The following is a 26800-nucleotide window of genomic DNA, read 5'->3' as shown; positions in this document are numbered from 1 at the left end:
ATTCTTGATGCCCAGAATACATGTTCAAAGTTGTAACGTTAAAAAAAACATCCAAAGGTCATTTGTGCTGCCATTACCAATTAGAACAATCACTTCACAGAGCTAATGGAAGACACTGGGAGATGGAATTGGAAAAAATTGGTACAGTTGGAAGTTGGAACACTTCTTGAAACACTTCTGGTGTCCACACTTGAGGTCTCGCACAGTTCATGAATCTCACATTTGTCCTTTCATTTCAAAGACAAGCACGTTCACTGTTATCGCAAAAATGGAATGAAAACATTTTCATTTTGAAACTTTTTAAAAATTTATTGAGGAGGAGGAGGAGGGGGGGAAACAAAAACGTGTGGAGTTCTATCCTGAGCACAGGACGGAAGAAAACCTAACACTGAAGGTGATAAATGCCTGTCTGAGAGGAACAGACTCTTCTAGAAATGAACACCAAATGTTTAAACCATAATCCACCCTGTAAAGGGAGCAAAAAACCCTAAAAGCAATCGGTGTCTTTTTTTCATGTTATAGTTCACCTTAAGTTTTATGCGCGTTACAAGGAGAGGGCAGAAGCCTGGCACTTCTCACAAAGACTCCATCAATCCAACACTCAAAACAAACTGCTGTACATTATTTAATCCAGTAAGCGGCAGGGCACTGTTTCACACCATTCACTCTGAGAAGGGAACTCTACTGGTAATACGGTCTGTACCGAGACTGATCAGGGTGGTGGGGTCCAGGCATCTGGCCCTGGGGAGGGGGGCCCTGCATTCTGGGAGGAGGGGGCCCCCTGGGGGCTGGCCATATCCCAGGGCTCAGTCCTCCAGGTTGGTTGAACGGGGGACTGAGCGTTCCTTGGTCCTCAGAGAACTGCGGCATGGAATTGGGGTTGTAGTGGTGCGGCGGTGGGGCATTGACAGGAGGGCCCCCATGCTGGGGAGGGGGCCCAGGTGGGGGGTGGTTCATGTAGGGGGCATTTGGTTAATGATGTGTCCAGGGGTGGAGTGATGGGAGGCGGGGCAGAGGACATGGGGGGAGGGGCCTGGTTGTACACCATATGGGGGGTCCCTGAGCCCTGGGGTGGGTGCTGCATGGGGTGGTTGATGGGGGGCGGGGGGGGAGGGGGCGGGCCGTAGTGCTGCTGCGGTGCCATCATGTGGTGAGGGTGGGACACGACGGGCTGGCCGGGGTAGTCCCCTGGGTGGTGGTGGGGCGGGGCGGGGCCAGGGCCCGGCTGGGGGAGGGGCTCCCGGGAGGCGGAGCTGCTGGAGTCGTCCTGGATGGGCACAGTGATGAGGTTGCTGTGCTTGCGCGTGGTCACCGTGGCGATGCGGAAGGTTTCCTGAGCGATGGAGCGGGACGGCCCCAGGTCGGAGGAGGCCGAGGGCGGGGCCTGGGCGGGGCGCAGGTCGTCGTGCGGCGGCTGGCCGTAGGGGTCGTGCCCGGCGTGCTGCAGCGGGGGCGGGAGCAGGATGTGCGATTTGGGCAGGTGCGAAGGCGGGGGCAGGCGGTGCTTGTCCGGGGGCAGCAGGAAGCGCTCGGGGATGTCGGGGGTGGGGGGCAGGTGCAGGGCGTCGCCCCCGCCGGGGCCTGGCCGGCCGGCAGCGGGTTTGCCCGCCCTCATGTGCCGGTGGTTGATGTGGGCCTGCAGGTCTCTCTGGGACAGGTAGGTGCGCTTGCAGCCCTGCACCATGCTGCACATGAAGAGGGAGCCGCGCAGGCACTGCTCGATGCGCTGGACCGGGTCTGTGCAGCTGTACAGGGACACACTGTGCTTGAGATTTAGTAAGGGAAGTGGAGCCAGCGACAGCACAGACACTCACAGCTTCAATAACCGCTCATACACCCGGGCTTCACTGACTGCAAGCACACGGACCATTAGGATGCACTAGCATGGCAACAGTACACACAGTGAAGAATTAGTCAGGGAAATGATACCGATAGCACACTACACTGAAATTTAAATCTGAGATTGGAGATCACATATACGCTACCATATTAAAGCTTACTGTGCAGAGAAACAGCACAATAACAGCACTACTACAATACAGGCTTGGAATTTGTCTATAACAATTAATTTCCACAACACATGATGATTAAAAAATGAAATGCAACATAAATTAAAAGAAGAACGCTGGGAGTTAATAAAATCAAAAAAAATAATGTCACTTCCCATGCCAAGAGTACGTTTCAAAAAGCACAGTAGTGTTATGAAGAGGTCATTCTTAGAGTACTTAAACTCCCTTTCCTGGTCCATAATTAAATAACCTATATAAGAATGACCTAATGTTGTACAGTTACTTGGGTCAGTGGAACATAAAGGGTAAAAAACGGACAGAGGAACATTGTAAGCAAGCATTTGAAAAGGTGCCACCCCTTTCAAAGTGTGCTGGACACATTTATTCAATTTATTATGAACTACATTATTGTTCATCTGATGCCCTCTTTTTAATGCAATGGCAACACAAAAACTGTTTATACAGACTGTGCGCACAATTTATTCAGCTACACACCCACAAAAACACCATGACACAGTCAGAGCATAGTGTATGTGAACTGCCTGTACAGCCAGATGGTATAAAACTCTCACTTAAGCATTCGTGCAATTCAGAAGATAATTCTTATTTTCTTAAGGTAATTTCCGATTCCTTCAAACATTACAACAGCTACAGCAGCAATGATAATAAAGTTTTGATTCAATTCAATCAATTTGATTTCCACAGCGCTGTTTGAAGACATTGTAATGAAGACACACTTAACACAAAACAGGAAATAGGAAAGTTGGGAAAGATCAAGCCTGAACCCCCCCAAACCAGCAAGAGGTTTAAAAAAATAAATAAATAAATAAATTTCCCAGTGGAAAGAAAAATGTCTCCAGTGGGAAGAAATCTCAGGAGAAGCGCATCCTCTCTGGGCCTGCCTGGTGTCAATAGTTAAAGACAGGCTGGCTGGCAAAAGTAAATGATTTCAACTCTAGTGCAATGTGTCAACCAACCACACAGGGAAGGAACAGTAAGCCTGAACAAAGTAAAAAAGTGCATGAAGAGGCCGGGGAGGAAGGACTGCATGTACGGAAGAGAGAGGACCGACAGACCGAGAGAGGGAAAGAGGCGAGGCAAACGGAGGAATACGCCGGAAAAAGGAGGAAAAAGAAATGTGCAGCATACCCAGGACACATCTTGTCACACTTCTTCTCGTAAAGCACGGCACACTCGTAGCAGAACACGTGCTTGCAGGGGATCTGTGGAGACAGCAGAGCGCGATCACCGTCTCGCACACGCGCAGCTGACGTAATAGTTAAAACGACAATGCGAAGCAATAGTCTGTTAAAAATAAATAAATAAATAAATAAATAAAAATAATAATAAACACACATGCAAATGCTCAAGAGGGAAATCTTCATATTAGCAGTTGGAGTAAAATCGACCATAAATGTTGCTCCCATTGCAAATAAACAGCTTGTGGTCATAGGTATGGAATTAAAAAGAAATTGCTCTGATTTCCGGACTGTAATACAAGCCGGTCCGGCTGATTTGCCTACAGTATGCCTTTGAAGAATTAAGGAGGTTGCCAGGTTGACAGAAGAACAGTTTCACACTGGTCGGGCAAACTCCTCTTGGAACACAGGCTTAACAACACAGAATGAGACAACACATGCATATCCAAAAAAGCTTTATCATACCATGCGGCCATAAATCTTTATAGGCAGTCCGCACTTGTCACAGAAATGCACAGGAGTGTCGTCCTTTGCTCCAAGCAAGTTCAGCTGAGGAAACAAGTGTTCAGACATTTAACTACACAAACTCAAACTCGCCACATAAATGGGTACTTTAAAAGGCCATCACCCTTGAGAAGGGTTAAGGGGACACTGCAGATAAAACTGACCTTATAATCCCAGAACATCTGCTGAGGAAACCTCCGCTGACTTCCAAATGCATCCCCAGACTTGCATTCAAACCTCTCCTCCTGCTTGTAACCAAAGTTCTCTGGAAAACAGGAAAAGGACCGGTTAGAAACTGTAGTTGCAGAGCCACAACAACACTTATCCCTGATTTATGTTTGGAAAATATGTGCAATTGTGTCCACGGCAATCTCTGGTCTGATGCAACTACAACTGACAGGTTGTAGTTGCATCAGACATTAGAGTTTTTTTATCAGGAATATGCATTTTGTATAGTGTAGCATAAAGGTTATGACTAATATTAAGTGTTACGACCAAAAAATAGGGCGAACCTTCATCCACGGTCTGTGATTTGGAAGGCAGCCGGTTCATTGCTCGCTGCGGCCGAACTACAGGCTTGCTCCGGATGACCGGTTTAGAGATGAGCTTGATAGGGATCCTTCTACGGACATCGGGACCCCCCAAACTTCCCGAGCCGTCTGTGCCTTGCAAATCATTATCTGAAAGCAGGGAAGTACAGTTTTGGAATCTATCATTCATGCATCAGAGGATTGATCTATAATTTGGAATTGTATGTCTGTCTTAATACTACATTTAAAGAACACAATAGGTCATTTAGCACATGATATACCAGTACAGACCCTCAGGAACTACATTGGTTAGTACTGACAAGTTGGCTTCTTGCTAATATTACATCTGGTTTTAGCACACTAAAACGTGGGATCGATTCCACAGGTCCTTCAACCTAAAGCATTTTACGCAGAAGCTTGGAAAAAATTAACCGTCGTGAGATGAACATTTTGAATAATGCTACAAACTAAGTACTTTGAGCTTTAACCATGCCTTGTTTTGAATCTTGGCTGAAATTATTAATAACTTGTAAAATTACATTAGCTTCATAAGATAGCGCTAGCTAGCTACAAGAAACAATGTCTTGTCATGTGTTACGTTCGCCGTTTCCGTTTCTTTGAAGTACACAAATATTTCAACTAGATTCCCCAACAGAACGCCAAAACGCACAGTTTTCCGTAAATGAACAAAGCTACTAACAGTCTAACATTTGGTAACGACGTGAATCACAAGGCCGCCACTAACTTGTTAGCTAGCTAGCTGACGTTCGCAGTGACTCCCGCAAAATGCCTGTGCTATAACGTTGGCACACATAACTTGCTAAGTCTCCTACATGTGTTTAGGATTAGGTAGCTAGCAACAGACTAGTTACATTTTACAGAGCAACGTTACAGTATTTCTAGAGCATACACCACATGTAGTAGCAAACTAATATTACGATTTAAACCCGTAAAATGCCTTCATAACCAAGAACCAGCTAGCTAATAGTGTTAGCTTTGAGTCGCTAACAGGCCGCAACTTAAACGCTTCTCAGAAGTCACAATTGAGTTGATTTCCAAGAAATCAATTTCCTGAAGGAAAGTTTGCCGTTATAGGAAACAGATCTATCATGCACTGTAAACACTGTCGATATGTTATTCAACATATTTATCATTCTCTTTCAGAATATAAACAAAATGGTTATTCCCTCCTTACCACTCTGGTCCATGATTTGGAGCTACAGTGCCCAATGAAAGCGGAACTTGCATTGAAGGGGGCGCGGCTTTCTCAGGAAGTCTACGAAATATCTGCAAGAAAGAAAGATGGTGCCATCAAGCGGCATAACCCAACAAGCAGTGAGCCCAGTATTCTTACCAACGAAAGTCGTTATAAACTCGCATAAATGTCAACTTACTCAGGCATACAAAGCACTGCCTATAAGCCATTGAATAAAACTTACAAAAGCTAGGCCAGCTAAGGCTACATACGTTGCAACAAACAATATTGGTTATCTTAGCCTAGACAAATCAATCAATCTCTATTCCAAAGAAATATATGCTACCAAATGTTTCCAAAAATTTTTAATGTAATTTGGCCCTGTTTTTCCATTTTACCATTTGAAGAGAATGTGGTCATCCAAACTTTATGTATTACATTAAGTGACATGCATGATTTGTAGTGAAGTATATGATTGTTACGATTTACAGCAATGCACAATTTAGGAATTTTGGATAGATTTGGATTTATGTGGCTCTCTGAATATCATTTTACACTAAAGGAGTAAAAGTGTCTTTCTTCATTTAGGACATTTTCCTAGTGTCTTTGATGCTCACATCAGGAGTTATAAAGCATCAAATAGGACACTACCTAGATGGGTGAGAATAAGCCAGATTTGGCATCTGCACAAAAGCGGTTAATATGCATTAATTGAATGAACAAGTATCATGATACAGCTTATGGAATTAGTTTATTTTCAGCTTTTTATTGCCAAATTGTGGCACAGTTAAAAAATAAACACCACATGCAGAAATCTTGTAGTCGTGCACAATGATGCATAATGGATGATGCCTGCCTTATATTTATTGTTTTCTTAAAGTAAAAATGAACATGTCATGAAGAGAAAGAACAGTAATATTTTGTTAATCAGCGCATAATACATTTGCAGAAACATTTTAACATTTTCTAGAACATGTGATCTTTAGTACTTCCCGAGTGACTCCAACCAGAAATTCTCCCAAATCATTAGCCCTCTTTGCACACTTTCAAAATATTGAATTGTTGATTTGGGTTCATAAAACTGCGAACCCATTAAGATTTTGTATACCATCTAAATCAACTCTTAACGGGTATCCACTCTAGGTATGATCTATTTATTCAGTCAGGACCCACCCAATTTGTACATAGCCTCTCTCATTTAGACTAATTGAAATATTAGCACTAAGTGGCAGTGTAGTGTATTGGTTTTGGGACTAAACTATGGTTGTGGTTTTTATTCCCTGGTGGCGTCCTGATGTTGTTCCCCTGGGCAAAGCTTGCTTCAGAGACAATATCCAGTGGAATAAAGGGATTGTGTGTAAAATGTAATCTGCATGTTGCACCACAACTGAATATAATCACAGAAGACAAAAACATAACACCAAAGAATGCAAAATAACGCAGCTTCTGTTATTTAAGAAAACACCTCACCAACCGAAACAAATTTAGGCTCATTCTGAAGAGTTGAGCATCTCATTCTGAGAAGAGATTAAATTTTGTGTGGCATCTAATTTATTTGTCAATAATTTTACGCGCTTCCGTCACAGTGATTTTTGCCGGGACTTATATTCCTGCTATTGTAAGGTAGGACGGTTCTGTGACGTCACAATGCCTGAAGGAATTCGAATGGTATATAATGCGCACTTTTTTATCACTTTGCAATAGCTTCCAGAAGACATTTCCTATTCAGGAAGCCTTTACTTTCGCTCGATAGACAAATTCTTTGAAAAGTCCTTTGAGCAAATTCCTACAAAACATCTGAAGTTGTGTTGGCAAGTAGAAACTTTTCAATGTTGTTGAACTTAGATGACTGTTGTTATAAATGAAACAGTATAGGTCGTTTGAGCGGAACCTATTTAGCGTTAAATTCAAAATTCCGAAAAAACTAAAATAATAGTCATTGCGATCCCGATCTGACGTTAAAATTCCTTTCTCGTATTATGTGATGTATTGTACGACGTATTGGCCTACCATGCTGACAATTAAATTGTGGAGGTACTTTTTTGTAGAAAGTCACACATCTGTAAATGGGTTTCACAAATCTGTCGATTAATGAATTAATCCATTCTACAGAATTGTTAAAAACCATTTACAGATATGCGAATCCATTCTACGCATTTGTGAAACAATTTACAGATTTGTGAATCCATTCTACAGATTTGTTACTTTTGCTACAAAAATACCTCCATAATAAAATCGCACAACAGACAACAGATGCCACTGGGAATCAGTGAAATGTGCACGAGATCTTAAATGTGCATTAAATAATCTGAAAGTCTCCGTGCTGATATACAATAACGCCTTGCATGTTTATTTGAGCAGGAACATGGAGGAGTTCCATTCCGAAGCCCGGCTGCAGGAGTGGAAGGAATCCATTGAGGATGAAATAAGAGGAACCTGGAATGAGTGGTGTGGGAGTATCTACACCACCATGATGGGTGAATTAACGGTCCGCTTTGCCCGAGAGAGAGCGGAGATGGAGGAAAAGATTCTCCTTGAGAGGCAATCCATCATGAACGAGGTGGAGAAAATGATTGCAAGGAGCAGTGAAGGGATGGGGAGGAAGAGATCGGAGGAGAGAAAGTGGGAAGAAACTGAAAACGAGAGGAAAGAGATGGAGAAGAAAATCGCTGAACAGCAACAGGAAGAGAGAAATGTCAAAGAAACAATGGTCGTAAGTACTATATACAATGCATTTTTATATATTTAATTATATAAGGTAGTGAGAGTCCAGGGGTACGGTCTTCATGATGGGATAATATTTATTCTCAGCCGTGTTTACTTTTTTCAGGGCCAGAACACAGAGATGCAGGCAGAAAATGCCCTGTGGAAGTGCTCCTTTGCACAAGACATGCTCAGCAACTGGACTGAGTGGTCAGGAGTTGTGCTTGCAAACATCAGGAGCGAGTTCCAAAGGAGCGTCCAGTGGGAGAGAGAGGAGTTCGAGGAGAGGCTACTCTGCGAACGGCAGACCATAATCAAAGAAGCAGAGACTTTGATGGCAGGGAAAGATGAAGCAGCGGAGATAGAGAGCGAGGAGGCGGGGCCGAGCAGACAGGGATGGAGAGAAGAAGAAGATCTGATAATGTGGGAGAGAGAGAGCGAGGAGGCGGGGCCGAGCAGACAGGGATGGAGAGAGGAGGGCATGAAACAGGAAATGTGGGAGAGAGAGAGCGAAGAGGCGGGACCGAGCAGACAGGGATGGAGAGAGGAGGGCATGAAACAGGAAATGTGGGAGAAAGACCAAGGGGAGGAATATATATGGATGGAGGAGAAGATGGAAGAAGCAGAGGAGAAAAAGCTTTTTTCTTGGACAAATTGGAGGCAATTCAGTACCAACAAAGAAGAGAAAAAGATTAAAGAAAAGGAGGAAAGAGTCCAGAAAAAACTGGCAAAACTGAGTCAGAGGGCTGCTGAAGAGGAGGAAAGGGCAAAGAAAAAATGGGAAGAAGCTGGGAAGAGAGCTGAGAAAATGGTGGGAAAAGCCCAGAAAAAACAGGAGGAAAAGAGGATGAAGGCAGAGAAAGAAGCGGAAAAGGCCAAGAAAAAACTTGAGCAAAAGGAAAAAAAGGCAAATGAGCCAAGGTGGTGGCAAATGTATGACAACGAGGTGTGCAGGTACCCTAATATTAGTTATTATATGTAGTTCCTGACTGGCAGGACGCACCACAGGGAAGCGCTTCAAAAGTCATTTTATGAAGCAACAGTGACATCCTGTGGCCAGTCAGGCATCTGCAGTCAGCCTGTGCAAGCTCCAAGTGAAATGTAGCCTACTCCTCCAAAGCTGGTCGTGTAGGACAGTATGGAGAAAAGAAGTGATTTGTCCATTAGCCCCCCATGGTGAATTATTAGCTGTGGCATCACCACCCAGGAAGGGAGGATTTCAGTTTCTGGGATTGCCAACCTTATCGTGGACCAGCAGTGTAGTTCTGCGGGCCTACACTCTTGCTGGTGAAGATGGAAGAGGAAGCATGAGGATTCTCTACATGACAGTGAGTAGCTGTCAAGATCCATTCTGCACTCATTGCTTTGTCTTAAGTTGATTTAAATTGCAATTTAAGAATATGTCATGTGGTGGAACTAGAGGTCAAGTTTTTTCTTTTCAGCTTTCTCTTTGGTGTCTTTTTCCAGTGTAGCCTGCTGACATTTGATAGATGTCTCACTGCATTTCTCCTGCATTTCTGATTTATTATGGAAATAGCGGTAGCTGATTAACTAGCATCATAAATTAGAGCACTCTTGGGGATGGGTTCTTTATCAGATGAATACTGGGGAGCCATGCTTTCTGTTGAGAGCTACAGTAGTTTAGTTAGATCTGGGCTTTTCTAGTACTGTTTTCAACAAGAGGAGCGGCGCGACACTGGACTCAGGCCTCTAGAGGGCGATGGAAATGTTGAAAGGCCTGGTAGCACACTTTGGAAAAGTTAACTGACAACTCTTGTGCTCACCTTTGTGGAATAGATATTTTGACACAACAATAGTAATTTCATGTACTAGCGAGCATTGGAATATTTGGTCTTTATTACTTTGGTCTTACTGTTGGATTACTTTGGTGCCCTCTGTGACAGATGGAGGGTCTTCATGATTATACGCTGCAAATTAAGCATGACAGGAGGAATACCAGGAGGCCAGCTTGGAGTAAAGAGGAAGGTAAATAGTCGTAATTCTGGTAGAATTCACATTTTGAGTTTGTTATATGGTTCTTTTTTTAAGAATGAGAATTTCTATTGTTGTTGCTGTAGAAGTAGCAGTGCTAGTGGTAGTAAGTAGGATGTCTTATGGTGCTGGGGAATTTAACCCAAAGCGAAATATCTGCTACAGACACTTCTGGGATCAGTCCAATCTACTTCAGCCCACAGTGACAGCAGCTCCTGGGCTCCTGCTTTCACCATGCTGTACTGACGTCCACTGCTGTTAGGAAATTCCCCCCGTGACGACATCCTGACGGTTTTGGTGTGGTGAGAGTGCTCGCCTCCATTTCGACAATCCTCCTTTTTTTTTTTACATTTGGGGACCCAGGCACAACATGCAGCAGTTTTGTTAGTTCCCATAAAAAAACTTCAAAAGGCAGCTTTTTCAACTTAGTACTCTTCCAGGACGCATAATTAGTTAGGCCAACAAGCTACCTAGTTAGCTGACTAGCCTGTCTACCCTAGACTGATCATGCATGCATTTTAGCCTTCAAATAAATGACTCAATTAGGTTTAGCTGTCGCAAAGCCTATTAGCTGAATATATGAATTCTCCAAGCGGATACCGCACCCAGTGCTTTTCTGTCAGACCTTCAGTTCACAGCCTGAGTTTTTGTAGCCATAGCCCAAGCCTTTTAAATGTACGTACCATGTCTGCTTGCTAACCCTGCACGATCTACAAGATTGTAGCAAGATTGTCTCTTTCTGTCTCCAAGTCCCAACCCCCCCCCCCCCACCCCCACCCCCCCAAAGGGTTTTGCCTTTTTCTCAGGTGTATCTCCAAGGATGCTGTCCTCCCAATGTGTTATGGGACTCTGTGATTGGCCTATCATCCCGCCCAAGCTGATGTAATGCCTCTCCTCCAATTGGCTATCAGTATCGCAGTTCTGCATTTTTTCCGCTGCCTGTGCAGGTGTGCTGGTTTTCCAGGAGCATCTCGACCGCCATTTCTGGGGTCAGGGAATAATTTTCCAGTTGATCCCCAATTGGCCCTGGGATTTTTTTCTGGTTTTTCGATTCCCTCTGGAAAACGGGTGCCCTGTGAATGTATCTTATTGAAATGTTTTCCCAATTTGTCTACCCCTACGCATGACCAGCTCAACTGTCATGTCGCTCAGTCATGTCAGAGTAGCGTTCCCAAGCAACACGATAAATACGCAAAACAGCAGCGCTGCAGGATATGCAAATTGATTTTAGGAAGACTAAAATGGTGTGTTTTTTTCTTAGATATACAATTTACTTCTTGAGGAGACGGTACAAAGTGGCATCATCATGAACTGCAAGAAGTTTTAACTAGCACCTGTTATACAAAATATTGTGGATGATGGACAGTCAGCAGAATGCGCCTCAGTAAACAGGACCTCATACACCTCCCTGCACCTGACAATAAAAACACCGGCTATTCAAAACCACTTTCTTTGTGTGTGTTCTGTTCATTATGTTGGAATTGGCAGGAAAAGGAAGAGTGAGAAACACGCAAAATCCCCTGTTTGTGGCTTTAATATGTGGATGTGTGACGTTGTTTGTGTGCAGTCTGAAGGGCTGAGAATCTATTCTTAAGGGCTGAGAATCTGTGGTCATTGTGGTTATTTCTGTAGGGAACACTAAATACTGCCAAACTCTCAGTGCTATATAGGTATAGTGCCACGCCAACTTGCCATACCTGCCATCCCAATACCTGCCAAATTACCATTTATATTATTATTATAATTATTATTAAGAATAATGATAATACTTACAACAACAACAACAACAATAATTATACTAATAATAGCAAAACAACAACAGCAAGAACAACAACAAAATAATAATAAATGGGCACAAACGAGGCGGGTTAACATTTTATTTTATACTCGTATTTCTTTACGACGTTTTCAGAATGAATCACATAAAGAAAGCAAGGGATTATGTGGGAACTGTTCATCGGTACTCTGATAAACACCGACATCCTGTGGTCATTCCTTTGCTTGTGGCAATTCACATCGAGTGTACTTACTCGGGGATATAATATTAATCAAGAAAGCATTGTGACTAAAAGCACATTAATATTTGGGAAACATAATCACCCTACCCTAAAAAAGTTCAGCAAAAGTTTGTGGACCAGATATAAATATGTCTTAACTATAAAAACATTTTCAGCGACGTTGGCTCGGTCAAACAAGATACTTCGGTAAGGCGCCAGTACCTGCGAAGGCCGGTAAGAAGGATATGTAAATTACCCTGACTTTCGCATCGCCTCCGCCTCCGCCTTCTTGCCTTCAAGTGCGACGTTATCCTGTCACTTAGTGACAGTATTTATGTCTGTCTCTCACACGCGCCAGGGGTGCGGAGGCTGGTGTTGATTCCTCTGAGACAAGATGACAGAAAGAATCTTGATTCTTTTTGGAGTCTTGGTACTCGTAGCGGCGGTGAGTACGCAACGGTTTAAACAAGAAAAGGGGAGCAAGCGCACCGTAATTTTGTCTCGGACAGTGAAAGAACAGACCCGCTCGCGGGAAAAAAGGGATTCCAGGACCCGGGCTTCCAGCTTCTCTTCATGCATATTAAAACTCCCTGCTTCGGACTGGAAGAAGTTGGATCAAAACACTCATGAGGTAAATCTGTTTGTGTATGTTCAATGGAAGTTAGAAAGGAAAGCACAGTATAAAAAAAATAATTGTTTGATAACTATATTTACAGCAGATTTGTTTTTATTTTCAGCAAGAACAAATATAACTGTATTTGATAGAATTCAGGTGAATTCTGAGTAATATTTTTATATGCTCTACTGTGAAATGTGCTATGAGAAATTATGTCTCATAATCGAAGGCTATGATTGAACATGACAACTATGACATCGTCTGTCATCATTAAATATGAAGGCATATGAATATGTACGCTACATGACCAAGACCATATCGACATCCCTTGGTCTGGGGCTGTTTTTCATGGTTTTATCTGAGCCCCTTAATTCCATTGACGGCAAATCTTAACACTACGGGACACGGACGCGTTCTAGACGATTCTGTGCTTCCCCAACAGTACAGGGAAGGCCCTTTCCTGTTTCTGCATGAAAGCGCCCCCGGGCACACAGCGATGTTGGATGTCAGGTGTCCACATACTTTTGGCCATGTGCTGTATGTGCCGTGCCATAATGCAAGTTTTGTGTGATTGGTGGCCCTAGCACCAATGAAGTTCTGAGGTGACAGGGACCCACTGATCATGCTCTACCTGCATGACAAGGCACGCTACCCCTATAGCTAATGCCTGGAACAGACGGCAAGATTTTAGCCCTGATTCAGTCCTGAAAATAGCCGCTGCAGGTTCACCAGCGGTTGACTGTGATCATTGTTCAAATGCTGTGCATGCAGAATAAAACCTTACATTGGCTCAATAAGACTGTACTGTCATGTGTCAGCTGCATTCGCTGACTGCACTAGCATCATGAAGATGCGATTCAGTTCTGAAAATAATTTCCTCAGAACCCGTTTGAGTGTCATTTTTCACATGCTGGCGAGTCACATGGTGAGGAGTGCCAAAACCAAGTGTTAAATGACTGTTCATAAACTTAATGGCGCAATGGTTGTGTTTCTCATGAACTATTTCCTGTTGCCCAACAAAAAGAAAATTAGCACGAGGCCAGCACTAAGTAAAAAAATATCTTTGAACTTCTGCATAACTCATGTACACTATGCTGTTGTGGCCCGGGCACTCGGAGTACTCTGGCTTATAAGGAACCAAAATGTGTTATAAGTGACATTAAGGAGCTTGTTGTGCACTGTTTCATTCTAAATTATATCTGTTTTATATCCAACTGACGTAGGTGTGTCGATGAGTCTTTGTCTGTGTATGGCATTACAGTACATGAAGATCCCTTTGTGATGTAAATTAAAAAAAAAGGGTTTGGTGAATTGTTGTTAATCGAAAGTTGTGTTGTTGATCTCTGCAGACTGCGTTCCATGGGGATGATGGCTCTAGTTTTACACTCACATGGGTTGGCGACGGGACCGGGGTAAGTGTACGATGAAATTTCAGAAATGTTTGATTTCATGCAAGGATAATTTTTAAATGGAATGGATTTAATGGAAGATATCACTCGTCAATCCTGAAAGGCCAGATCTAAAACTTTTTTTTGACAAAATTTAACAATTAATTTTTATTGATGCACATGATGGGTAGAGCTGAAATTGAGGGACAGATGAACCTCTCTCACCAAAATCCAGACTTACGGTTTGTCATATTTTGTTCAGTTGAACCACAATGAGCAACCAGAACAGCTTCAGCGTGTCTCGGCATAGATTCTACGAGTATCTGTACTGAGGGGGATGTAACACCATTCTTGCATGAGAAATTCCATTATTTGGTCCTTTGTTGATGGTGGTGGAAAAAGCTGCCTCAGGCACAGCTCCTGAAGTTCCCATTAGTGTATATTTTGGTGGAGAGCTGGTGACAGAGAGGTACACACAGCATACGGTTTACATCATTTTAAAGCTCATGAAATCATTCGGTGGCCACTTGTGCCCTGAGGATGGGAGCATTGTCATTCTGGAAGAGACCCACTCCCATTAGGATAAAAATGCTTCATAATACGAATGTTTCTAAACGGCTTTTATTGTTTGCGGCTTACCTTGCCCTCTTAGGGGTTTCGTAGGCCACACCAGGAGAAAGCACCCCACTCTAGAACAGAGCCACCAGAACCCTTCATGGTGGGGAACAAGCACTTGTAGGCCTGTAGGTTATTTTGACACGCACATGCACTAAAGTGCTGGTTGAGAACAAGGTGAACGATGACTGATCAGACCGTATGATTCCCCCCCCCCCCCTCCCACACCCCCACCCACACACACTTAGACCACTACCTGTGTTTTTCGCACCGGTTTTTCTCACCAACGTGTATTTTTAGCTCTAGTAAGGTGTTTGTGTCAGCTACCGCAAACTATAACTATAGTATCCTTTCCCCTAGATTACAAAAAGATTGCCTGCTAATGTCCGGAGATTAATATACAGCAGTCAGCTGATTCAGATTTGTGTGCCTGTTTTGCTTTGGATCTCAAACCACTGTATGGACATCATTCAAACCCAGTTTCAGAAGGTCTTAGAATGATGCTATTTCTTCACTGCGTGACCACATCGTTTTAAAAAGCTTGACAGAGCTAGAGAGGTGGATTTGATTGAGTTATGGTTTCATGCCAATTTCTTAAATAATGTAATGAAATGGTATAAAACGAGAAGGAACTATTTTTCCGGTGGTGGTTAAGTGACCTTGGTGAATCACCACCCCCATCGTACATTATTTTCCTATAATGCTCTCATGGTTTATTCCTTACATATACAGTGTATTATGATGACAATGATGATGATGATTATTATTTTAATTATTTTGTATCTTAAAGGTGATCCTTGTACTCTCAACGATCAGTCCTCCAGTGGGTGTGGTTGTCGGAGGAGGGTCTTCCCGACTTTACAGGAGGTAAGTGGTTCTCCATACACTCCACTTAGCATGGTCTTAGTCTAAAACTAGCTCTGATGTTACATACGCCTAGGGTGCTTTCTATTGCCTGGATCGATAAATTCATTTTTCAGGAGTACTTTTCATTGCTCAAAGATGTCTGTTTCACAATGTTGCCAGTGCCCAAAGAAGTGCTAACGTTTTTTGTGAATTCACCTCTGGCAGTCAGGACTATGGGAAAACCTTTCATGATATCTCCCATGTCATCAACAACACCTTAATACGGAAAGAATTTGGCATTAGCACCGGGCCTGGCAACTCTGAAAAGGTAAGAGACACCACCAGTCACACAGAATTTCGAACATACAGGAGTATAATCTTTAATTTATTACTATTTTGTTTTTTTATTCAGGGGTTCTTCTCATCTTCCTTTTTTGGCCTGGTTATAACTTTCCAGCTTATCACAGAGCTTAATGTTAGGTTTTATAGTTTATATTTCTGCTGGATATTCTGGTTTTTTGATTTCCTTTGAAAATAACACCTTGTTCAGAGCTTTGTTAAAAAAAAAATACACTGTAACAAATACATATTAATTGCAAGTTTAAGCATTGGCTATATGTAACTAGATAATTGTTCGTTTGCCCTTAGGTTAACTTTGTTTTCTGCACAATGTTTCAGTGCAAATTTTGTAAGCTACCATTTGCACCATCTGGGCCTGTGAATGGGTGGGTGTACGTACTGGAAGTGCTTCACACATCATCCTATTTGAGTTACTCTGGCCAATCAGCACTGCCCGCGTTCAGTGTTTCTTCAGCCCTCTGTGGCTGCAGAGACCGTTGTGTCAAAACCCACTATCACATTTTAGCAACGGAATCAGCCTCAGAACAACACCTCCATACTAGCACGAACAGAAGGTGCTACTTGCCACAGGATGCCATAGGCTCTTTGGTGTGGTGTTCTGCATTTAGTCAAACATACATGTTTTCTGTATATTACTGAAACAGCTTTGGACTTAGGAAAGAACTGAGGTGTTGAATAGGACGGAGGTCGGTTGAGAAACTTGTAAGATTCGGCCATAGAAATTACATGCATAATTACTGGGATAGTTATTTAACTAGCATGCTACTCAAAAGTGCTTCTTTAGTTTTTAAGAAGAACATGCCATTTCAGATACTTCTCTTGGCAAATCATATTTAGTGGGTTTGGTGGTTATTATGGTGAAATCCAAAGTCCACAAAACAAAATGTTTTGGCATTTTGTTGCTGTTTTAGTAGGAGTTATTTTGTAGTACTATTATTGATAGTACTATAATGCACATTGTAGTGATGCTGCAGCATTGGTACTAACAGTGTGATGTCACAGGTAATTCTCACCGGGGACGTCCCTGCCCTAGAATCGAACGGAGGCATCATATTCACGTCCACTGATGCGGGCGTGTCCTTCAAACCAGTCCAGCTGCCGTTCCACCCCCGCCAGGCAATCAGTTTCCATTTCCAGAACCCCAACTACCTGGTTACCATTAGTGATGATGTGAGTGACAAATACATAATGGCCTGAGGGTGCATGGGCGCATTCTAACAAGCGTTTTGTCTGGTATAAATAGACACTTTTGGACAAGTGCGTTTTTGGGCATGTATGGTAGCGACGCCATCGCAAGATTTCAGTTACATATGAATGACACATTGAGGCAAAAGTTCTGGAATACACATACATTCTTGAAGGTGTTCATGCGTAAACATTTTGTCAGATATTCAGGGATACAGGTACGTTTTAACGGTTCCACTGTTCATACACATTTTAACATGTATACCTTGCAAACATGTTATAACAGGTGTTCCTCTGTACAAACGTACTGTCTTCTAATTGATGTTCAGTCATATATACAGGGACATTATTGCAGTTATTCTGCTGTAGAGACACTTTCTAACTGGTGTGTAACTACAGACACATTCTAACTCATTTTCGGGTGTGCAGATACATACTAAGCTATGGAGCCCGTGTGAGACCACGTATTATTAATTCATACTGAATGTGTTTTTATGTCTCTAATGCATTCTTCAGGGTGGGCTTTGGTTGTCTTTAGACTTTGGGCACAAGTGGAACAAACTCCAGGAGGGTGTTCATTCTTTCATGTGGTAAGAGCAAACATGACCTTCCGCTGCAGCGAGCGTTTGAATGTAGCGAGTGTTTGAGTGTGTTTGAAATGTAAATTAGTTCGATGAATAGTGATCCAATATTGTTCTTCACATGTGTTTTAAGGGGCAAAGCAGTTCATTTCTACAGCCCATTAACACAGATGAATAATGTCTCTCTTGACGGAGGCCAATGACAGTCCCACAATGCCAACGGGTTATAAATGACTTGACCTCTTAGCGGGTGGGTTTTGCAGGCACTGTGAGCCTCAGATTAAAGAGGAAGAGAGAAAGAGTTTCACCCGGGCGGGGTTGAGTGTGGCCATGACCCTGACCGTGGTTGACTGTGCTTCTGCTCTTTCCCTCTCAGGGGTTCTGGCACCACTCTCTTCTTTAGCTACAGCCCCAACGGGACAGGTGAGGGAGTGCCGCTTTACCCCGAGCGGACTGGGGGCACCACCGCAACACCTTTTCAACATGGGGAGGACGCTCAGAAAATATTTAAAAGTACAACTTGTGATGTATATGTGTATAGCTATAAACATATTCATATCACCTCCAGTCCAACAATTACTTTTAAATGCTACAGAATAAATATACTCTGTTTTAGTGATAGTGGTCATTACATACACAGATGGGAAAAAAATTTCAGGGCCAGGCCAGGGTATTGATGCAATTGCTGCAGCTTCAGGACTTGTACCAGTGCCTTGGTTGGCATTGTGAGACCTGTGATTATATACCTTTTTTGCACAGTGGATGCTGACAGGAGGGGGGAGCTGTTCCTGAAAAGAACTGAAGACCTGGGCAGGACTTTCACCACCATCACCCAAAATATCTTCTCCTTCGGCTACATCGGGGGCTTCCTGTTCACCTCTGTCACAGAGAAGCAGGTGAAATACCCATATAGCTTGAGCGTCATGAATACATGCTAACACACACGGCACACAAACACACACACACACACATACACAGTGTGAAGGCATGCTCATGTTTGAAATTTGCTCACATTCAATTTTGTTTCATTGAAATCCTTGTTGCAGGGAGAGCCCCGTGTCATATATGTGTCCTCAAACCAGGGAGACATCTTCAATAAAGCCCAGCTGCCCTCTGCAACTATTGAGCAGGTAAGACTCTCCCTCTTTTTCTCTCTCTCTTCCCTAGCAGGTTAGTCTCTTCCTGTCTTCCTCTTGCATGTACCCTTGAGTCCGTGGCAAGTCTCTTAGCCATAGGACTGGGCTCTGCAAATACATGGTTGATTCTATGTCAAGGTGTTCGCTAAGTACATTCTATCACACCAAGGATCCACTCAAGTTATCCTATAGTCTCTCATGCTCAGGCAAAAGGGCAAAACAAACACAAAAAGAAAGGATGATTAGTACAATACAAGATCATTACAATGCAAAGGCAGTGGACAGGAGACTTCCTGGATAGTGTGTTGTAAATGATAGCATGGGGATGGGCTGGGGAGGGCACGGATGGGAGCATTTGTCAGGTGTTTGAGATGCTGGTGGCTCGACCGTTTCTCCACGCCCAACTGCTGATGAGACAGAATGTGATACTCTCTCCCAGGATCATTAACTAACCTGAAAAGAAGGGCTGAGTGGAAACACACGCGTGCCCACACACACACACACGCACACACACTCATGCAAACACACACCTGTGCATGCACACCAGGATCATCACCGACTGGTACATGCATGTTAAATACAGATGGGTGCACCACGAGAGACTGCTCACTGACTTTTGAACATTCTCTTGTTGTTAGTAAGACCACAGGCTCAACAAAACAAGATTGAAACTGTAAGATTTGCTTTTAAAACACTGTGGGGCCAGTATTTACACTCACTCACTCAGTCTCCACTGTGCCACTGCTGTTTCAAACTTGTCTGTATCCCTGTCTGTTATCAGTTCTACTCTGTTCTCGACGGAGATGAGGACATGATCTTCATGCATGTGGACGATCCGGGAGGTAGGCCAGGAAAACCTATCAATCGCTACTGTCTCGCAAACATTTAATGTCCACAACCCTGAAGTTATATTGTCTGCGGGACGTTTAATGTCCACAGCTTTGGAGCGAAACTCTCACATTCTATATGAACCACCCTGAAGTTCTATACTCTTAGTGACAATCAGTATTCACCACCCAAAGCCCATCACTTTTTGTCTGATTCTATGTGATCTAAATTTTTTGATGATAGTTCAACTTGAGTTTTTTTTTCCAGAATGTGGTTCATTCATATACTGTACATTTGAAATATTGAAAATTGATACTGTATCGCTTCATAAACTAGAAGACAGAGTTCTGTGAGATTCAGTCTAGGCTGAATTTCTCTTAAGTTCTGCACTTTCAGTCTCCATTATTAGCAACAACCTTGATATTCCACTGTCCCACAAGTGTCTATTGTTAGTGATGACAATTTAAAAAAATGTTTGACTTCTTTTCTATTAGCTTTCAAATTGCAGGTCACTTGTTTAATGGACATGTGTTAGTATAAGATGAGGTTTTGGAATGTACAGTTTTTAGGGAACAGTTAGATTCTGAGTTGAGAAGGTTGAGCTGAGTTCAGTGGTGAGGGCTGGAGTCAAGGCATTGACACTGTCCTGTCACGAAATGCAGAACTACTTGGTCAGGCTGAAGAATAGCAGACTCGTTTTACAAGTTTTTCTTCGCTGCTGCGAATAGATTGTGAACAATCCATGTCGCCACCATCTCATGGCTGTCGGTTAATTGCATAGGTCAGCGTATGTCTGTGCTCACTAAAGTCAACTTCAGCGTTATGATGTTCGTTGCAGATAAAGGGTGAGAATGGCTTCATTTTTCTGGAGAAACCTGTTAAGTTGCCTTGGCCGTGCCAGTCTGGAATAGCTGATGCGAAGGTCTAAATATCAGGGCGTGCGTTCAAACAAAGCTCTTAATTTGCTTGATTTCAATCTTCACATCTGTTTTGTCAGAAGCCATGTTTATGGATTTTTTTTAAAATAGAACATGCTGTGTAAACATTCACATCGGATTTACAAGATGTGTCATGCCATCTCTTAAGTGGAACATAAGCTGAGCTGAAAAGGGCTTGTACCTTAATTTGGGCGGTTGAGCGATCAGATCCGGTCCGCGTGTGCCCTGTTGAGCGTGCTTTATTTTGGCTGTGTCAGCATTGTTCTGTGTCCGCCGTTACAGTGGACACGTATTGCGGCACGGTTTACACTTCTGACGACCGGGGAATTCTGTACTCCAAGTCCCTGGAGCGCCATCTGTTTGGCGGGGAGGGGAAGAGCGACTTCACCAACATCACGTCCCTGAGGGGGGTCTACCTCACCAATGTCCTGGAGAAGGGTACGGTCAGAGAAATGTTAACCACAGACACCTGCCCAATTTAGAATAGCTTTATTTAACTGTTTTTTTGTTGTTGTTTGTTGTTGTTTTACAACTGCATGTATTTTTAAGTGCTCGTCCAGTTTTTGCAGTTGGACTAAAGTGAGACGTGTCTTCATCGTGTGTCACAGATGATCGTATTCGGACAGTCATCTCGTTTGACAGAGGGGGGGAGTGGAGATTACTCAGCAAGCCGGGGAATGCAGAGTGTGGAAAGAACATGAAAAACGTTTGTTACTTCTCTCTCTCTCTCTCTCTCTCTCTAATTGTGTGTTTGTGTTTACTTTGCATACGTCTGCATCTGTACATAGTACATACAGTATGTCCATGATAAATGTGTGTTATACATATGTGTGTCCGATGACCTTGCATGACTGTGATGTGCAATAAGCTGTTTGTTTTTGCTCTCCAGTGTAACCTGCATATCCATGGAGAGTACAGTCGCTTTAACGGGCTGGCTCCAGTGCTGCCCCTCTCCGACCCCAGTGCTGTTGGCCTCGTCATTGCTCATGGTAACAGACCTGTCAGTCATCGCTCTGACTCTTTAAAAAAAAAAAAAAAAAACACAACACTCTGATGTGGCTAGAAAGTTCAACTCAGCTTAGCGCCCACCTGTGATTAGTACCCTTCCTGTGTGACGCATGGTCATTTTGTGGCAGGAAAACTCACTGCACAATGGAGGTGGCGATTTATTCAGCCAGTTAAACACCAGGGGATTAGACTGCCAGTTTGAAAGACAGGCTTGGAATTCAGCCAGAATACCAAGGGACACTACAACTTAAAGGAATTTTTTTGTATAATGGCTTTTATTATACCAATGAGGGGTCTATTAACCCTTTGAAGAGTAGGTTTTTTGAAATGTATTTTTTTTCTTCAAAATTCTAAGACAGTGTTCTAGAAATCCATTGCTTTCAATTACCAGCCGTGATTGTTACATCAGCATTAGAATGTTCAGTTACGATCATTCTAATCACGTAATTGCCTTGTTGTCACTAGTGCTGCAGCCTTGTTCCTTTCCTCTCCCTGTGACTGTTGGGGGTTTCCAGGCAGCGTGGGTGACTCTGTCACCTCAGCTCGGCCAGACGTGTACGTGTCGGATGACGGGGGGTACACCTGGGCACGGACGCTGATGGGACCCCATCACTACGCCATCCTGGACTCCGGCGGTCTCGTGGTCGCCGTGGAGACCCACGCCGATCGCCTCATTCACACCGTCAAGTGAGAACTCGTGTCTCTCTGTCCGTTGATGTTTCCTGTCCGTGCGATCGTGTGCGTGTGCTCCTTTTAGGTGTTGGGTGTTTTTCTACGTTGCGTAAAAGTTTGACAAAAATGAGCACTCTCTGTTTTTTGCCTCACGGCTGTGTGCTCCAGGTTCTCCACAGACGAGGGGCAGTGCTGGAAGCTGTACAACTTCACTGACCATCCCATCTTCTTCGCTGGCCTGGCCTCTGAACCCGGCACAAAAACCATGAACCTCACCATCTGGGGGTACCGGCCTGAGGAGGAATACCGGGCCACGTGGGTTGCAGTCACCATCGACTTCCAGCCCCTGCTCCATAGAGAATGTGAAGAGCAGTCTTTTTTCTCTCAAATGCATTCATTCTCAATACAATTCTAAGAATATATATAAAAAACTGATATTTAGAGCCGTGGTATTCGTAAAAATAGCATATAGAGAATGTTGGGAAATGCACTCAATGGTTTAAACATGGACACTAACTGCTGTCTGCTAATCGAGACGGTTTGTGTTACTAGTTTGTTGCCATGACAGCAGAAGTGTTTTTCCTCATCTCAGAGGTGTTTTTTACAAGTTTAAATGCTGTGGCTTGTGGGTGCACAAAACGCTGTGCAGAAATAAGAGTTTTATAGCATGTCAGGAACACAACATACCATTCACTGTTGCCATGATGTTTGTGTCTGTGAACATTCACATGTCTGTCACCAAGTGGTGAATGTTTAACTCAGGCTATATTAGGTTGATGGATGCACTCTTTGTTGCCGCGTGTATGTTTTATATGGCTGTGTATGTTTCCCCAGGCGAAGAGCAGGATTACATAGAGTGGTTGGCACACTCCACTGCCAGTCGGGACTCGGACACCGATGGGTGTGTCCTGGGGTACAGAGAGACCTTCAGGAGGCTGAAGAAGCAGTCCGTCTGTAGAAACGGGAGGGACTACGTTGTCCGCAGACAGCAGAAGCCTTGCCTGTGCACCAGGGAGGATTACTTATGGTGAGGCTTAACCGATTACTGAGTCACGTTGTCGCTACAGTGTTACAGGAATGTTTCGTAAATGTTCTGTGGTTGTATCTTAAAGTGCTATATTATGTGACCTGTATTTATTATGCTATATGGAGCCTGAGGGGGCTACCTGGCTCACAGAAATTTTGTCACAACATTGTAATGCCCTTACAGTGCCTTACATATGCCTTGATGTATCTGTTTGGCAAGCTCTGATTCTTACATCACCAGGAATTCTGTCCTATTGGCATTACAGAATATTATTTTTTCAAGGTAGTGCTCCCATTACCTTGTAGTTAATCAGGAAGGTAGTGCGTGGTCTTGTGTTTTTCATTGAATAATACTTGGTGTGCGCTGGGTGGGGGATGAGCTTTGTCTCCACAGCACTTGACTTACCTGACTTTTGAACCAAAAGGCCTCTGAACCAGTATAAGGGACATTTATACTTATTCATATAATCCTCCCTAACAGTGATTATGGTTACTATCGCCACGAGAACACCTCAGAGTGTGTGGAACAGACAGACTTCAGGGACCGCATCTTGGAGGTGTGTTTAAACGGAGAGGAGGAGGAGCTTCAGACTTCAGGGTAATGTACCGTCCTACCATTATAGTACAAAAACACACACACACACTCCTCTCTGTCTTGCTCAGTTGCTTGTTCAGATGTGTTCGCTAATGAGAAAGTGAACGACAAGTTAAAAATGAATGCTGGAGGTCATAAAACAGTCACTGTTATGACGTTTGTTGTCCTAAGCATAAGCTAAAGCATGTATAAGACAGTTCTCTGACAACGTTGTCCCTGGTGCAGGTACCGTAAAGTCCCCAGCGACCGGTGTGAGGGAGGATTCACTCCTTTGCGCAGAGAGAGGACCGTCAGCCATAGCTGTGGGAGCACCAGCCCGGTGTCTGCTTCAGAAATAGTGAGTCTCTCCCATGAGGACACGTTCGCTCATTGTCCCGCGGCTATATTCGCTCTGCAAAGCACGTAATTAGAATGACTGGGACGGAGGTCTGACTGGAATGTGGTGACATGCTATACTTTTTATTATCTTGTTTCCAGAATGGCCCACAGGCCACAGTCCTGGTGATGGTGCTGTCTGTTTCAGTTGTGGTAGTAGCCTTGGCTGTTGCCGGCCTTTTCATGGTCAGGAGGGGGCTGCGTACTGAAAGGTGAGGAGGAGAATGTTGGGTAAAGTACAGCATTTCTCTGAGCTTAAAAGTTTACCAGTTATGCTGTCTGTTCCTCCAGTGCCCCTGTTTTATATTCTCAACAAGAAATATTTATTTATTTTGTTGTAACACTACCAATCAATTTTTTGTATATTTAATTGCTGCATATTGGCTCAGGTCATTATGTGCCACACTCATTACACAGTTTTTACTTGACTGTTTTTCAAATGGTCCTGACTGTCCTCCACTGCCCCCTGCAGGATGCCAGCATACCGCTTCTCTGCTCTGCAGGTGCAGGAGGATGACCGGTGTCCCTCCGTGGGCCGACAGACAGTTCCCTTCAACAATGGAGGAAGTGACCAAAATGACTCAGACGAGGTAAATGCGTCACATGCTGAAATACATTCACTATGCTCAATGGGAGAAAGTAATCCGTTAACTATCTTAAAGAGCTGAGTCCTCTTTAAGATAGTAATTAATCTTTGTGTTATTATTGTGTGAATCATGCCTAGTTTTCAGATGTAGCTATGATGATTCATTCTTGTATTTCCCTTTAGGATCTCATTGAATGACTAGAACTGAAGCAAGATCACTTTGGCGAAGAAAAGTGATCTATGTACAATCAGCGTGCACATCGTCTGAACATGCACCAGCTGGAAGCATGTTTGCTTGTGTGACTTCGATTGGCCATTTCCTTGCTTGTATCGGCTTTCTGTTGTCCTCTGATTACCAGTGGAGGTATAAGGGAGGATAGATCAATCAAAGACATTTTCTTTACTGGACAACGAAAAGTAGTGTTAAGGCTTTACTTCTAAGAGTTATTAAATATTATTCTTGTTCAGAATGCATCTCAGGGTATATTGTGAAAAAGGGTTATTTGTGGATTACAGCCTCGTACTGTACTGTCATGGCATGTTTTGCTCTGTGAAATTCACAATTTAAAATGGAGTGATCAGAAGTATCTCTAAACATGAAAATGACTGCACTGCTGTGAAAACAGTTAAAGTTGTCGTGACAGGAGTCACATATTGTTACATATCAAGATTCTTGGAATGAAGCTAGACTGATATGAGCAGGGACACCAGTTTTATCTAGTGCTGTATTTTTTACCTGCAATTCAGCCACCTTGAATGGAGGTCAATGGAGCCTTCTTGTCAGTCAAATATCACACCCCTCCTCCCCCTCCCCACCCCACAGAAATCTTCATCAATCAACATTAATAAGGACACATGATAATTGACTTTCACATGCTACTTTCACTGCATAAAACTGTAGACATGCAGCAGATATTTTAAATGAGTTTGGCAGTAACATTTCTTCCCTAAGTAATAGGAAATTATATTAGCAACACAAAAATAGTTGAATAAGACTGATCATAATAATTAAATACCCCTCAACGTACCCCTGTATTAAGTCAATTTAGTGCTTTTATGAGGGCACAGTTGGTCAATAACTGTATATTTATGTGATAGTGATAATTCAAAACAGTGACCTCAAGGGGGATCACATGCTCTAGAAACTGGTGTCCCTAGGTATGAGGAAGTAAGGTGTCATAAAGAAGCAGTTTAGTTAATGTTTTTTTTTCTGTCTAACCCAACTGAACCTAGTTTTCTTTAAAAAAAAAAAAAAAAAAAGAATAAAAAAATCATGATGTATATGCTAACATGGTATCATGATAGTGTAAATTTGTGTAAATGAATCACATTTGAATCACAGATTGGTGAGTGTGGATCTAGAAAATGCTTTTTAATTATAAAATTTGTTGTTACAGAGACCCATGTTATTTTCTGACCTTCTTACCCCTGAATTGCAGTTTTCTTCACTGCCAAATACTTATGAGGTTTGTCTTGTTTTGAGACTGAAAATGAAAAAAGGTATGATTCATAAAGCTGGTTTGTAAAAAATACATATTTACAAAACCAACTGGAATGTTAAAGCCTTTGTTGGCTTTTAAACTTAATTTATATTATTTTTATTTAAATTTCTGCTATAATTGATTTTGTTGTGTTCATTTTCAGCAATTTGAAGAATTTATTTTGTTCAGACTGATAAATAAAACTGATCCACATTTAAATTTTTATAGCCTCCTTTATGTGTTTCAGTAAGGACAAAAATGATGTCCTGATTCATATACTTTGGTTGTATACATACAAGAAGCAATACTGAATCAAATATTTCTCTTGTATTTATGGGTCAGTGATGTGATGTGTACTTTGTTCTCCTTTTGTTGCAAAAATGCCGATGATTCCTCCACGATAGAGGGGGCGTAATCGTCACTTTCTGCTACTAC

General features: G+C 42.9%; 3 protein-coding genes across 5 annotated transcripts; 2 read left to right on the top strand and 1 right to left on the bottom strand.

Annotated features, from left to right (window-relative positions):
* Nucleotides 1–282: 282 nt before the first annotated feature.
* cbll1 (Cbl proto-oncogene-like 1, E3 ubiquitin protein ligase) lies at nt 283–5580 on the bottom strand. Its single transcript, XM_064342682.1, is given in 8 exon segments — nt 283–965; nt 968–991; nt 994–1745; nt 3159–3232; nt 3674–3757; nt 3877–3977; nt 4225–4392; nt 5438–5580. Coding segments are annotated over 8 exon segments (1500 nt in total). The 5' UTR covers nt 5451–5580; the 3' UTR covers nt 283–681.
* On the top strand, nt 5438–11578 carry LOC135258952 (golgin subfamily A member 6-like protein 6). 3 transcript variants are annotated; one of them, XM_064342685.1, is made up of 5 exons: nt 5438–5577; nt 7799–8150; nt 8268–9468; nt 10045–10126; nt 10329–11578. In XM_064342685.1, the coding sequence occupies exons 2-3, from the start codon at nt 7803–7805 to the stop codon at nt 9120–9122; spliced, it is 1203 nt and encodes a 400-aa protein (XP_064198755.1). In that variant the 5' UTR covers nt 5438–5577; nt 7799–7802; the 3' UTR covers nt 9123–9468; nt 10045–10126; nt 10329–11578. The 3 variants fall into 3 exon arrangements, with proteins under 3 accessions (XP_064198755.1, XP_064198753.1, XP_064198754.1); XM_064342683.1 differs by having other exon boundaries at nt 10298–11578; XM_064342684.1 differs by lacking the exon at nt 5438–5577 and having other exon boundaries at nt 7788–8150; nt 10298–11578.
* Nucleotides 11579–12439: 861 nt separating this feature from the next.
* On the top strand, nt 12440–26588 carry si:dkey-159a18.1 (sortilin). Its single transcript, XM_064342678.1, has 21 exons — nt 12440–12760; nt 14095–14157; nt 15539–15615; nt 15820–15922; nt 16957–17124; nt 17656–17729; nt 18097–18143; nt 18480–18616; nt 18767–18850; nt 19638–19698; nt 20905–21060; nt 21231–21328; nt 21512–21611; nt 22146–22317; nt 22471–22664; nt 23137–23329; nt 23810–23926; nt 24149–24260; nt 24401–24510; nt 24771–24888; nt 25068–26588. Exons 1-21 carry the CDS (start codon nt 12524–12526, stop codon nt 25080–25082), a joined length of 2436 nt encoding a protein of 811 aa, XP_064198748.1. The 5' UTR covers nt 12440–12523; the 3' UTR covers nt 25083–26588.
* The last annotated feature ends 212 nt before the right edge of the window (nt 26589–26800 follow it).

Source organism: Anguilla rostrata, chromosome 7 (genome assembly GCF_018555375.3).
Source record: "Anguilla rostrata isolate EN2019 chromosome 7, ASM1855537v3, whole genome shotgun sequence".
Lineage (NCBI taxonomy): Eukaryota > Metazoa > Chordata > Actinopteri > Anguilliformes > Anguillidae > Anguilla > Anguilla rostrata.
This window is presented reverse-complemented; position numbering and strand designations above follow the sequence as displayed.

Coding starts and splice junctions, on each gene's coding strand:
- LOC135258952 (XM_064342685.1), top strand. CDS start 7,803: ATGGAGGAGTTCCATTCCGAAGCCCGGCTGCAGGAGTGGAAGGAATCC. Junction 8,151..8,267: donor ATGTCAAAGAAACAATGGTC/GTAAGTACTATA, acceptor TACTTTTTTCAG/GGCCAGAACACAGAGATGCA.
- si:dkey-159a18.1 (XM_064342678.1), top strand. CDS start 12,524: ATGACAGAAAGAATCTTGATTCTTTTTGGAGTCTTGGTACTCGTAGCG. Junction 19,699..20,904: donor GCATGTGGACGATCCGGGAG/GTAGGCCAGGAA, acceptor CCGCCGTTACAG/TGGACACGTATTGCGGCACG. Junction 24,261..24,400: donor CGGTGTCTGCTTCAGAAATA/GTGAGTCTCTCC, acceptor TCTTGTTTCCAG/AATGGCCCACAGGCCACAGT.